Consider the following 14826-nt stretch of genomic DNA (forward strand, 5'->3'; position numbering starts at 1 on the left):
TGCTGTATTTTAGTAATATATATGACATCCATACTTATTATTAGCACCTTTTTCTCAGCCACCTCGTTGGGTATTTTACCTGTTGTGGCCTTGTATTTGTATATATTCAATAGATTCAAGCAAGCGGTCTTGATTTCTCAAATTTTTACTTCTATATTTGTTTACATGCATTCAGTAGATAGATGCGTGAAATTAATAAAATATATTTTTACAGTACCAATTAATATTATATAGTTACCAATGATGATACTTGATTAAAACCTTCTGATTAACCGGTTAAAATTTTTAATCGATTCCCAGCCCTAATAATTGACTGACTTTGATTAGAGGAAAAATGAAATTATATGCAAAAGCTATATACTACAATCTAATAGAAAATGTATAATGTCAGGAAGAAAGAAAAAAACTGCTTCAAGAAGAGTACTTGGAAGAGGAAACCAAATACAGCAGGCGGCAACTTGGCAACATTCGGTAAATAAAAGTTTCAGATGCTTTGTGGATGTAAAATAAAAGAAGTAATCGCTGTGTATTAGCATGATTATATTGGATATGGGAAAAAAATTCAAAATGGTGCTTGCTACAAAGTACATTCACGCATGTTTCTCATATCAAAATCTGTGTTTCAGGTTTATTGGAGAGTTGTTCAAGTTGGGAATGCTGATAGAACCTATCATGCATGAATATGTAAAAAAACTTTTAAGTCAAGGTGATGAAGATTCTTTGGAGTGCCTTTGTCGACTGCTTACAACCATTGGCAAAGAATTGGTTATAAAGAAGGATCGAGAAAGCAATGATGATTATGAAACAAAGAAAGAAGTTGTAAGTCATGACTCTACTTGAGACATATCAGTATTTTTGTAATAATTTTCAAACGAAGCTGAGTTTTTTTCTTTGACTGTTCATTCTTTAGTTTGTCATTTTAAGCGACTCAACTTAAAATCCTAATCAAATTTTTTTTTGTTCAATGGTGATCTTCATCCCAGAAAATGTGAGACATAATTGGCTTTTTAAAGTGGTAGATTTATATGTTTACAAATAAATGTTGAAAGGGGGGAACTAATGTAATTCAAGAATCAAACATTAGTTTTAATTTCAGTTTATAAAAATAAATATTTTTAATTGAAATGTAAATTTCAATTATATTTTCTTAAATAATAGATGAATAGTTACATGACAGAGATGCAAAGGATAGTAGATAAAAGACAGACTAGCTCAAGGGTACGATTCATGCTTCAAGATGTAATAGAGTTGAAAAGGGTAAATATAAGTGTTCTCCTATTTCATTTCACTGTTTTTGTTCATGGTTTGGAAGTTCTTATTTTATATTTGAGTTGGTGTTCATGATGTATATTTTAATATCTAATAACTAGCGAAACTGGGTGCCAAGAAGGGATGAGAATTATCCGAAAACAATTGATCAAATACATAAAGAGGCTGAGAAGGAAGCACAAGAGCAACAGCAGCTGCTTCAAAATATGTCTTTTCCTAAAAGCATGCCTGATGACAGGCGTAAAAGTTCCTCTACTGGTCCATATCCAGGTGAAGTATTTGATAAATTATTTATAAAGATGCAATATATATATATCATTTACACATTAGGTGAAAAAGTACACATTCCTCTGCGGAATTTCTAACGAACTGATGTTTGAATGTCTGTGTGTTGTGAACCTAATGTGAAGTCACTGTGTAGTGCTGCCATCTGCTATCAAATTTTCTAACTAATTGGTAAAAAACTACTGCAGACACGGCTCAATTCTCAATTAAAATAACCTCAAGTACATAGATAATATGTACTTATTAGTAGTGAAGCAAATGTGTAGTTTTTGAGGCTCCATAATATTCATTATAGAAATTTTTGCCATGTTAAATGGTTTACGCAAAAAATTTTGCTGTTCATTATATTAGTGAGAACAGCTGATGGAGGGATGGTTTTCTGAATTGCAACGGTTTATGACCAATTGATGACTGGGGGATGTGATGAATATTCAATGGGTTTTTCGTATCCTGTCTATTCTGCCTTTTTTGAGTATTCGGTTCTGCCAAACTTTTGTTGGAAATTCGGCCGAATATCAGTGTTTTAATGAATCCTTCGCATCCTGACTATAAAGTTTTTATTGTTGCGTAAAATTTTCTGTGTACAATTTCTAAATGGGAAAGCAAGAAGTACATAAAATTTTGTGAATTCATGTCGAAATGTCTACCAAAATACCACAAAAGGGTCAACAAATTCTGTAAAAAAAATTTTGGATATTTCTTTCCCAGGAAAAAAAATTCTTCGTTTTTTTTCTGATTTGTCATGTCCTGGTACGAGAACTAAATTACTTCTTTGTAGTCCAAATGTAGTTGAAAAATATTGATAACGTATCAATATTTTTTATTTTTTTTACACTGTAGTTTAAACATATCTAATTGGTCACAAGGTACTTTCTGCATAACTTAGTTATTGCACTAAAGTCATTAATATATAGTTCTATAATATGTCCATGAGTCAGAGTTTGTGTACCCATGGTTTTAAAGGACAAAAGAATTCTAATTAATGCGATGTTTGGGGGAAAAAATGGGTAATATGTGACAATTTTTTTTATATGTGCTTATCACAAAAAGGACGCTAGGATGAGTATAAGGTTAATAATACATGTTTAGCTTGAAATAGTGTTCTTAATTTGTTCTAAAATTGTAAGTGTTAAAAGGGGAAAATTTAACTTTAGATTTTAAATATTTTACTTTTTAATTTAACTAGGATTTTTGTGCTTTGCTACCCGGTATACCCCGATATTTTGGCCTCGGAATATTTGGCAGATAGATCCTAATCACACTGAACAACGAATTTCGACGAAGTTTCTGTGTCTGAAAAAAAAATCATTCCTTATATATGTAATTCAGTGTGCTCAAATTTTACCATAAAAAAAGCTACCTCACTGTTTTGTGATACGACTACGTCGATTACGAACGAGAACATAACTCACACTTTAATAATAAACATCCGGCCTAGACATATGTTGCCATAACAACCGAAACGACATTCGAAAGCCATACTGTTCCCATTCCGCGACTCGTTATAATAATAATGATGATACATTAATAACATCTTCAACATCTTCCTCCCTTTAGGAGAAAACCATAAGTTTCTTACAATTTATGAGAATAAGTCAGCCTGGATGGAGGCTTTGCCAGGCGACCCGATCTTGTGACCGTGTAAGATATGTCTATATTAACACAAAACAATGCATTGAAACACAATATAAGTACATAGAAAACAAAATATAAATTCACAGAAGACAACACCAATATAAACAAATTCCACCAATAGATAGCAGCATAACATTAGTATATGTAGAAACCCAAAATTTATCACAACATAATATTTTTATCACGTCTGACACATACTTTGTTCTGTAATAGGCTTGTACTGGACATTGGGAGCATCTCTCACAATTGGTCAACAGTAGTCATTCAGTATGGAGGGTGACCATTTTCCCTTGTAAAATTGCTTTACACTCCTTACCACTTTTGCATCACACAATAATGCTTTTAAGCACATGTTAACATGGTAATATCTCAAAAACAAGAGCCAATAAAACTTATCCATGGCAATATTCGTGTTCAGCAGGTCGAAACCATTGGGAATTGTATATTTCATTGTTCTGCAATGTAATTTCATTGTTCTGCAATGTAATTTCATTGTTCTGCAATGTAATTCAATATGTCAATTTCCTATGTTAGATCAATTTCAATCATTTTAAAATTATACTTCAATTTTCAGTCTAAAACCAAAAACTCTGATTTCATTGATTAATCATAATGATTTTTTTAGAACACTGATATTCCGCCTCAAAATTGACCAAATATTCAATTATTCTGTGAAATCACTATTCGTCCTGTCCCTAATGTGTTGTGGCTGTGCTTTCATAAGTTCAGTTAATAGTGACAATTCTTTAATACAGACGATAATGGTTTACGATTTACGATAATTTCTACATATATTTTGCTACAAGGAGCATGCTGCTAGATATGTGACTGCACAATCGTGAATTTTTTAATTTCGTGTATTTGGTGTCGTAAGGCATGAAAACTTCTATTGATGTAGCTGTCTATTCACATGTATTTAGCAGTTAATTTTTTTTTCTTTTGATTGAATGTGCACACAGTACCAACATTCCCTTTGGAGCACTTCAATATCTCACCAGAGGTGAAGGGACGCATGTCCAGTCCTTTCCTGTTTATTATATAATTCTATAGGGTGTCCTTAAGTTCTAGCACAGCCTTTATCTCATCAACCGTCCATCATAGAGGAATGATTCCAGTTTAAAAATGCTGAACAGGCATTTAAAAATTACCCTGTACCAGTTTTGAGGGTGAAAATACAGTGTGTAACAAAATAAATCTAAATTTTATACAGTCCCTGTGTTCCCTAACTTCCGATTGGAAGATAGTTGCTCAGTCTTCTCCGAGGCCAACAAAAAAATTCCATGTTTCTAAGTATAATATTTACAGATATTTGAATTTGAAAAACAGGGAAGGTGGGGGGAAAAAACAGTTGTAAATGAAGAAAACTCATTTTATCTGCATCTAATGCTGCTTCTTCCCAAATTTCTTCCGTTTTTCTAATTAGAATATATCTGTGAATATTGCAATTAGAAACATGGAATATTTTTTTCGGCATCAGGTGAGACAGTAACAACTTTCTAATAAGGGGCCATTCAAGTATTACATCAGCATCGATGGGGGATATGTTGCATTCCGAATTGCTGACTTTTTGATGACAGGGGGGGGGGGGGTTTGGATAATGTTTACGTCATCAACCCCCCTTTATGAAAATATGAAATATTCTTAATGGCATCTTACTCGGTGCACCAAAAACAAAAAAACCCTTTCGATAGTTTGTGGGCACTTGAAGTAACATTCCCCCCATTGATAAGTGTCCTACAGAGCCACTTTAGTGATCTCTAAATTTTTCGTAGATCCAAGTGATCTGGAAATGTGTCCGGGCTGCTTAAGTGCTCTGGGACTGTGCCACGCATCACTCAAGTGATCTGTAATTATATGCCACGGATCACTTGAATGATCTGAGAATGTGTTGCGGGTAACTTGAGTGATGCAAAACTGCACTGGGGGCCACTTAAGTGCTTTAAAACTATGCCACATGTTACTCAAGGGATCTCTAAATTAGTCACGGATCGCTTATGTGTGCTGGAACTGTGTCCCGGGTCATTTAAGTGATCTGAAAATGTGCCAAGGGCTGCTTAAATGCTTTGGAATTGTACCATGGGTCAGTTAAGCGATCTGTAAATGTACCGCTTAGTTCATTTTTACAAAATTAGGTTTCAGGAGCTCAGACCACATCAGATAACCCCCCCAGGGCCGTATTTGGTCGCGGGCCAAGGGCTTCATGCGATTTACTATATAAAGCTTAGATGGTGGGTCGCAATGAATTTTTTGAGTTCATAGCCTTCAAAAAATAACATTGAAATTAACAGAAATTGATTATAATAACATATAAAGGTATTTTCTTCCGAAATTTCAATTAAAAAAAATAACTTTTTGATTGTTGGGGGCCCCCCATGCTCTCCGTGTACATCTGATCCCACCAATATGCATTAGGATTCAGAGGGGCAGAGCTGATGACAAAATTTTGCTGACAAGGGAGGAGGAGGTCAAAAATGGCTAAAAATTTGCTTATGTAATAGTTGAACGGCCTCGTAGAAGTTAGAGCATGGGGGACCGTATAAAAATTTAATTTCTTACTTTGTTACACACTGTATTTTCACCCTCATAACTGATACAGGCTAATTTTTGAATGCCTGTTCAGCTTTTTTTAAATTACAGTCATACCTCTACATCGGACGGTTGAGATAAAGGCGAATTTAGCATTTACAAGACACCCTGTATATTGTGCTCACAATTCCATGCCAAACAATATTATTGCAATGGGAAATTTGTATGTTGGTGTGTTTTTAAAGGTCGTTGTTCTGGTCACGATGGTGGCGGTTGGAACACAGTGAGCAAATCGAGCAAACCAAATGTCAGTGTAGATACAACTAGGCTTCAGCTCACAAGGGTGAGTAATAAGTAGTCTTGGCGTCGCTTTACCGAGATTTACGCACAGTTCCACCGCTAGATGGCGCCACCGGAAATGTTACCCAATTTTTCGCGCGTTTTTGACCGACTTCCTTTTTTAGCCGGATTTCGCACCATACTATTTGTCGTCCGTCGGATTTATTTTCGAAATGGCAGTTGGTCTTATTTATTTGGAAAAAAACTATTTCACTGCCCTATCGGGATTCGATACCCATGACAGTTGATGAGGTCTTTCGTTCTCCAGGCTAGTGTGCTAACCACTGAACCAAATAGACTTGCTAAACAAATGCCTTATAAAATAAGTATATAAAAATAATAGTACGTATATTAAATAAGCATATTAAAAAAACGCCATACCTAATTTTGATGTGCCTATGATCGACGATCGTCCACGGAGTTATTGGTGAAAAGGGCGAATATTGTGAACCATATCTACTGTTTTTCAATTATCTTCCACAAACCTTTTTTTAAATAAATTTTAAAAAATTTTCTCAGAATGGTCGATCACGTGACCCACGTTGATGACGATACTAGATGGCAGCACTACCGATATTTAACTTCCGTTAAAATTATTCACTATGTCGTTATATAAAAAATTTTATCAAATGTCGTCCCGATTTTCTCTTTGGACATGAAGTTGTATTAGAAATGAATTTAAAAGAGAAAAAATAAAGAGAAAAAAATTAACTCAACAAATTTTAATTCTTTAACAAGGGTGATTCAATAATGCGTGCAATTACACGCAGGGGACTAACATCAGACAACCTCCCACTGGAGAGTGTTGACATACACTTTTGTTGTGACATTACACATTTTTCTCCTTGGAGAGGGAGAGAGACATAATAATAATAAGAAGAAATAGACAAGAAAAGAAAAGCGAAAGTTGACATCAACTCCATCTTGTGTTGGGAGCAAAAGATAAAAAAGTTAGGCGTTTCCATCCCGCCCGGCGTTGTAATGCTAATTACAACCAATATCAATTTAACACAGTACAAAAGAAATTAAAAAATGCTTGAAATCAAAACTTGTACACAATACATATTGAAAAAGTAATTATGAAGAATCATGAGCATATAACTATAATGGTAATAATACATTTGCAAGATAAATGCATCTTACTTGTGTAGGCATATCCTATCTTATGCATCAAAATGAACTGAAACAAATCTAAATACATCACTGCTGTAATCAAACACGCGTTGCAATTAATTCAAAATGCAACAAACAGATGTACAGTCAATTCAAATTAATATCCATTCTGAAAAGCTTAAAAAAAACATCATTATCATATGCAATGAAATTATGCAGCTGAATGCACAAATGAAAATACTAAAATATATCCGATTAAATATGATAAACACAAACACTAGATAAAAAATTACATGAAGACCAAGTCACTTCATTTCTCTTGAAGCGGGAGCAAACAAATTTTTGCTTGTCCATTTTTAGTTCGTACAGTCACAACGCGAACCTTGTGATCTGGACCTGGAATGATTTCTTCGATTCTTCCAAGTAACCAGTTACACGGTGGCACGTTATCCTCCTTGATAATCACCATGGCACCTGGTTGCACATTTTTGAAATGTGCAACCAATCTACTGGTTGTAGATTTTGAGAAGTGCCACTTATTTCGTTGCTGGAGCGAACTTAGGTAGTCCATCTGCCAACGCCTCCAGATGGTCTGAACAAATCGTGTTGTGAGCTGCCATCGAGATAGTCGGTTATCACCAAGGTGGCACAGGTCAGGCTCAACAACGGTGTTAAGCGATCGTCCAATCAAAAAGTGAGCTGGTGTTAGGACATCAAAGTCATTAATGTCTGGCTATAGAGGTGTAATTGGTCTGGAGTTCAAAATTCCTTCAATTTGGGTCATAACAGTCTGAAACTCTTCTAACGTCAGTTTAGAAGACCCAACAGTTCTTTTGAAATGGTGCTTGAAGGACTTGACACCAGTTTCCTACAAGCCTCCAAAATTTGGAGCTCTTGGAGGTAGGAAATTCCATGTGATTTCCCCGAAGGATTTCATTTTATCACTTTTATTTTATTTTATTTTTTTATTCACTTCAAACACTTAAAAATTTATTTATTTCACTTTATTTTATTTTATCCAACTTATTCTACATGTTTTACTTTATTAATTACTCAAACTTTTATTCAAAAATATTGATTTTTATTACCTTAGTGTCATCATATTATTTTCATTTCGTTTATTTTTCAATCATTCAAAATTTTATTTTTTAATGTTTCATCGTTTATCTATTTGACTTTTATTATCTTTGTACCAACATTTTATTTTCCTTATGTTTTTATCGTTACTATTCATCTATATATCGTTTTTTCATTATCTTCGTTATTTTATTTGTATTATATTTGTAATCATTCGATTTTTATTTACTTAAAATTTTTTATTTTGTCGTTTGAAGATTTTACATTTCTTAAGTAATATATATATATATATTTTTAATTAAAATGTTACGTGAATAACCTTCACGCATAGTTCAAAAAATGAGACAGACTACAAATTTATTCAGTTCGATTATTTATTCATATCAAGATATCGATCGCATGCTCGATAAGTTTATACATTTGTCTGGAATTTAAATTAATTCCTTTTATCGTCGGTGTGTTATTGACAAAAACACGAATGTCATAAATTGTATTACATTTCGTGAAAAAAACACCATCACCAAGAGGTTGGGAACGAGAACAGTTTTCCTCTAAATTTGAAGCTGGGGTCGTCGTGCGCATTCAATGCAAGGCTAGATAAAGTGATAATTATAATCACGGACACAACGATGATCCCGATCAAGGCTTTACCGGCCTCTTCACGGCTAAAAAATTTTCTCTGGGCCGTCACAGCGCTATCCTTTGGCACGTCTTGCATAGCTCTGTACTTATCACGATCTTGTCTTGATCCTTTTCTTCTTTAATTTATATTTTACTTTGATTCAAAATTGGAATCCATTCACCCAGGTTCGAATAAATATTACAGGATCAAGACAAGGGGTTAAGCAATCCATAAGATGAAAGAAAACAACACAACACTTTCATGAACAAGTAAATCAGAGTCAAATTTTAAGGAAAAATAAAATATTTAATTTTAACAATAGAAAATAATGGTGTAGGTAGCTACCTTTTAACAATTAAAAAGGTTATACAGATAAATGTAAACATCTACCAAATGAAGGTTAGATTTTCCGAGACAAAAAAAAAACATTGCTTTACAATGATTTAAATAAAAAACTTACATATTATCGTTCTGTCTATTTATGCAGACTACGGTTGAAGCTCGAAGAGGTGAACATGGAGGTATGTCCATAATGAAGACGGAATTTATTTACCCACGTATTCTGCAGGTCACTGGCGGCTAGGAATCCTTCCTGCTGTTAGGAACACCTTTCAGAAGCAGGTTCGTAGGAGCACTCCTGTTGTTAAGAGCACCTCTCAGGAACAGGTTGGTAGGGGCACTCACCGACTGGCTACTATCGGCCTTTTGGAAGGCGAAGCCGTTCTCTTTTCCTCTATCATAGTAATTGCTGGAATGGCCATTGATCCAGACCCTCCATCCATATGATTTCTGCTCTTTCGTACAATCGTTATTTAGCACATAGCGGTAGACGCACGCGATTTACTCGAGGTCACAGGAGTCGTGAATACTACGTTTCTGGCAGCGTAATTATTTTCAACGAGGCACGTAGTAAATTCAAATCACCAGCGAGCGAACATATATAACTCGCTCATAGTAAGAAAGGTATCGAGAGTTTTCATCTTTGAGGCAAGCTTCAATTACAAGCAAGAGCAAAAACTCTCCTCCGACAGTAGCGTAGAAATTATCTCAAGAGACTAGCGCGAATTTTCCCAGAGGGTATGTTAAAAAGGCCCCTTGGTGATTCAAAACTATATGAAAATGTACTGAGTACAGGTCCTGAAGGGAATTATTCGGCGTTTTAATTTAGCGTTGGCGGAGAAGGGAGAGAGAGGGGGGAATTGAGGTACAAAACAGAGAAAGGGGAAAATCTTAAGGGGACCGTTAAGACCTTCGGAGAAATTCTTCTCGCCAAGGACCCTTAATCACACCCCCTGAAAAACAAACATTACCTTATATGGCTCGATGACCATCTCCTTCATTCTCTTACAACCCTTTGTAATTCGATCCGTGTTTCTCATCTGGGGCCCCAAGGCAGCAGTACCGTGTACAACTGTATCTAACTTTCTATTGAATAGATTTTGCTTTCCACTATTATTATTATTATATGTACCATAATATATACAATTAAATATAGGTATAATCAAATGATTAATTATGCAAGATTCCGTTGTACAAATAAAACATAAGGCAAAAATCTATTCAATATAATAATCTTTTCTTTTCTCTACAATTAAAACTATTTTAAGATTAAGTTAATGTAATGTTATGATGAATTTTGACAATTCAACATAACAATCTCCACTGGAAGTGACAAATGCTAGCGGGATTTCAGCAATTAATATGCTTCATTATGAAAAATCAACGTAGTATTTCTAGTGTTAAACTGTATTTACGTTGAATTGAGTATGAAAACCGTGTCTCTGACATGTCTCAGTGAATAAAATTTTCATAACTTAAGAAAATATTCATTTCCTGCCGTTTTATGAAATATCAATGTTTCTTACATGTCTGCTGAAAAGATTTCTAATGTTTATCAATCCGGGAAGTTACTCCGGCTTACGTACTATAAAATATTATATCTGTATGTTTATTCGAGTTTTTTTTTCATGAATTTTACGTTCCTTAGCAGACATTGTTACCACGAGAGGCATGTTTTTTCGAATAGTGATGAGAATAAGAAAAGGCTAAAAATGAACTACTGTAACCGATATGACTGGTGTCAACTAAAGAGTGGACATGACATTTTAACTTTTTATTCTTTCTCGCACCAATTTTCTCAGAAGCATGTGTGTATTCAATAAAATAATAATACTTTTATAAAAAAAGGGATAAATAACATGAAAAAATGTTAAAACTCATAAAAGTTATAAAAATGTTAAAACTCATAAAAATTATAAAAATGTTAAAACTCATAAAAATTATAAAAATGTTAAAACTCATAAAAATTATAAAAATGTTAAAACTCATAAAAATTATAAAAATGTTAAAACTCATAAAAATTATAAAAATGTTAAAACTCATAAAAATTATAAAAATGTTAAAACTCATAAAAATTATAAAAATGTTAAAACTCATAAAAATTATAAAAATGTTAAAACTCATAAAAATTATAAAAATGTTAAAACTCATAAAAATAAAACTCATAAAAATAAAACTCATAAAAATAAAACTCATAAAAATAAAACTCATAAAAATAAAACTCATAAAAATAAAACTCATAAAAATTATAAAAATGTTAAAACTCATAAAAATAAAACTCATAAAAATTATAAAAATGTTAAAACTCATAAATGATAAAAATGTCAAAACTCATAAAAATGATTCAAAAAAAATAATCCACAAGGAATTTTTAGCCAGCAAGACTTCAAAATGAAAGTCCTTTTTTACTGTTTCTAAATCGCATGTTATATCGTGACTTAGAACGTGACCTACGTGAGTGACACTTATTACTTTCAAAGGGCACACTTGGAATGACCAACTGAACACATTATTCTTCCCGGTGTATCGACAGTTCCGCACGGTGCATTTCCGCGCATGGGGAATTTGGGGACGATTCCGCACAGCCCATTCCCGCACTTGCGAAAACAAAGGTCCTTCTCGTCTCTCTTTTTCTTTTTTTATTCCTGTCTCTTCCTCTTTTCTTCCCTACCATAAATGGCCTGAATTTATAAGAGGGGTTGTATCCTCATGAAATTGTGCCACTGAAATAATCTTTGACTCGCGCTTTTTCAACTAATTTCTCATAATTTAAATATATAAATAAAAGAAAACAACCTTTAATAGGTGGATACATCATTATTGTATATGTTAAAATATATATTCACTTTATTTTTTACCGTTTGATCAGAACAACAGAAAAAACTCCAAATCACAACGTTTCCTTCTGAGGTTTGCACAGTAGGCGCAGTAAAATATCTTACCTTTTTTTTCCTACGCAATGTACTACATGAAATTGATTCTTCAATAAATTCTTCAATAGCCCCCCCCCCCCCCTTGTTCACTATATAATCCCCCCCCCTTTTCCGTTCTTTATTGGCTTACCGCAATATCCATAGCATGTTTTCAAATTTGACACATGGACACATTTCTCTTCAAATCGAGATGAGTTCTATTTGTACCTCTAAAACTGAAAATTTCACTGATATTTTATGGGTTTTGATTTGTTTGCAAAATTTTTACAATAGACTCCGGCGGTGCGCTAGTCCAGCCGGTCCAGTAATCCGGCGTTTTTACGAGTGGTTTCTTCGTGCGCAGATGAGGAAATCATGTCACTGCATGTCTTTGCAAAGAATTTTATATTATTTAAATGGATTTTTTCAATTAACTTTCGGTATTCGGGTGATTTCGGTAATCCGGCACACTCCGGTTTGATATGTGTCGGATTAGCAAGAGTACTGTATTTCAATCCACAATATACAGTATATATACAGGAAATATCTGCAAAAGTTCGAAATACATCCATTAACGAAACTTGAAAGGTTCGATAGTCGAAGACGTTGCCACGTCACAAAGGATCGAGAACTCTTGAGCACCATGACGCTCGCGTGCAAAAGATTGTAGATGGCTGCTGTACAGACAGTGTCGCACGCTTGTCACCATCACGTTTGTTGTAGATTTATAGTATTTGCTAGTGACAAAGGCCGAAATGGTCTTCAAAGCTTCAAGAACTTTTTCGCAGATGGGACTTTTAAAAGTTGTAGTAAGCAGTTTTATCAGTTGAATACGATTCATGCAGACATAAGTAGGAATGATGAAGAAGTCACAATAGTTCCTATAGTTTTTGCTTTGCTTGAAAAAAAAACCCGGAGGATTCTTATGCAAAACTATTTACTGTTTTCAAAGAAGCCAGATGGAATCCTCAGTCAGTGACTGTAGATTTTGAAATTGCATCAATAAAGGCTCTAGAAAGACTCTTCCCACTAACCAAAATTTTCGGATGCAATTTCCATTTCAACCAATGTCTATGGCGGCACGTACAGTCCTTAGGGCTCGTAAATTATTACAAAAGCAATGATGAAGTAAGATTACATGTGCGTGTGTGTGCAGCATTAGCACATCTACCATTGGAAGATGTAGATAACGGGTGCCTATCCATCCAGGAAAACTCTCCTACAAACCCGAAATTGCAAGAATTTTATGATTACTTTGTAAAATAGTGGTTCGAAAATTTGGTGTTGAAAACAATATTTGGAATTGTAATAAAAGAAAACACAGAACAAACAACGCCTTAGAAGGATGGCATAAGAGATTCAATTCCATTATGGCTAAACCAAATCCAAATATCAGAATACTGATCCTGGGTATGAAAGAGGAATCTAAATACAGTGACTTCTACATGAGTCGAGCAGAGGTGGATTTAGAGGGCAAAAAAGATGCGCAAGGTACGCTAAACTGGACAGACGTATTTCACACATTCTGCTTAATTATGCAAGCACGAAAGATATCAAAAAATGTTTGGAGTCTAAATATTCAGATTTCAAGTCGGTAAATTATTGATTTATTTTATGAGTTTATCCTGATGTCCTAAAATGTGTATTCAACATGACTGATGTCCAGTTAGACGACAAGCTATTTTGGGAAGATTTGTTTTTCATGTGGCCTATCTCTCTCTTTCCTGCCAACGACTGAGGCATCGTGTGGGCTGGATCAAAGAAAGCATAATGATTAACACACACGTGTACAACGTATTATATCTAATATTCATACACAGGTTACGGTAAAAGTGAAAAATTCGGTAATTATATAAACATACAAAGGCCACGACAGGCAAATTGCCCGAAGAGATGGCTGAAAACATTATGCCCATAAAAAATATGGATGTCAAATATAACTAAAATACCCAATATAAAAGCATATGTCACCAAAAAAAAATTAATAATACTGTATATAATAAATACACTGCCCACATAAAAAGATTATGGTTGTCTTATTTAAGTATGAATAGCTTCTCGATCTATCCCACTATGTCTATCGTATTTCCTTTGTGTTAGAATTCACAACCCCGGAGGTAAGCTATTTCATTGACAGCCCTACTAGAGAAAAACTCCCTGTGTCACCACACAATCTGGAATTTTTCCTTAATAAACGATATTGCGTCCCCTTGTCGAAGCAGTTGATTGACGGTGTATTAATAACTCAAAATCCATCCTATCCATCCCAATGAAAATTTCATATAAACACTTTGATTACATACTCCCACCAACTGCGTTTCTCCAACGTAAACACATTCAAGAAATTAAGTTTTTTTTTCATAGCTCAAGCCTTGTGTGCCAACAAGGGCACGCACAGCACTTCTCTGCACGCCATCAACCAAGTCTATGTCTCTCTGTAGGTATAGTGTCCAAAACCTTACGGCATACTCCAGTGCACGACGAAATAAGACTCAGAAAAGCGGAAGAATGACTCTAGGAGAACGCGAAGAGACCTTTTTATACATGCAAATTCTGATCGATTATGCTTAACCATTTTGGTTAGTTTAATAGATTCTGTTCATATACCAAGACTTCGTCGGTGACAAGACTTATATCGGTGATTATGTATGTTCTCCAGTTCGTAAGGTCGTATTGGTAAATACAATAAATCGTCAACGAATTAATTGA

General features: G+C 34.3%; 1 protein-coding gene across 1 annotated transcript in view; it reads left to right on the forward strand.

Moving 5' to 3' along the window:
* The window catches only part of LOC149076174 (eukaryotic translation initiation factor 4 gamma 3-like), a 111727-nt gene that overhangs the window by 64461 nt on the left and 32440 nt on the right, over positions 1-14826 (forward strand). The window contains exons 9-13 of the mRNA XM_089242194.1: positions 392-471; positions 627-819; positions 1159-1257; positions 1371-1539; positions 5961-6058. Coding sequence (XP_089098320.1) covers positions 392-471; positions 627-819; positions 1159-1257; positions 1371-1539; positions 5961-6058 — 639 coding nt within the window. The remainder of the gene's footprint in view (positions 1-391; positions 472-626; positions 820-1158; positions 1258-1370; positions 1540-5960; positions 6059-14826) is intronic.

The sequence above is a fragment of the Pholcus phalangioides genome, unplaced genomic scaffold (genome assembly GCF_987345545.1).
Source record: "Pholcus phalangioides strain wild (caught in Gottingen) unplaced genomic scaffold, Ppha-v1.0 ptg000015l_1, whole genome shotgun sequence".
Taxonomy (NCBI): Eukaryota; Metazoa; Arthropoda; class Arachnida; order Araneae; family Pholcidae; genus Pholcus; species Pholcus phalangioides.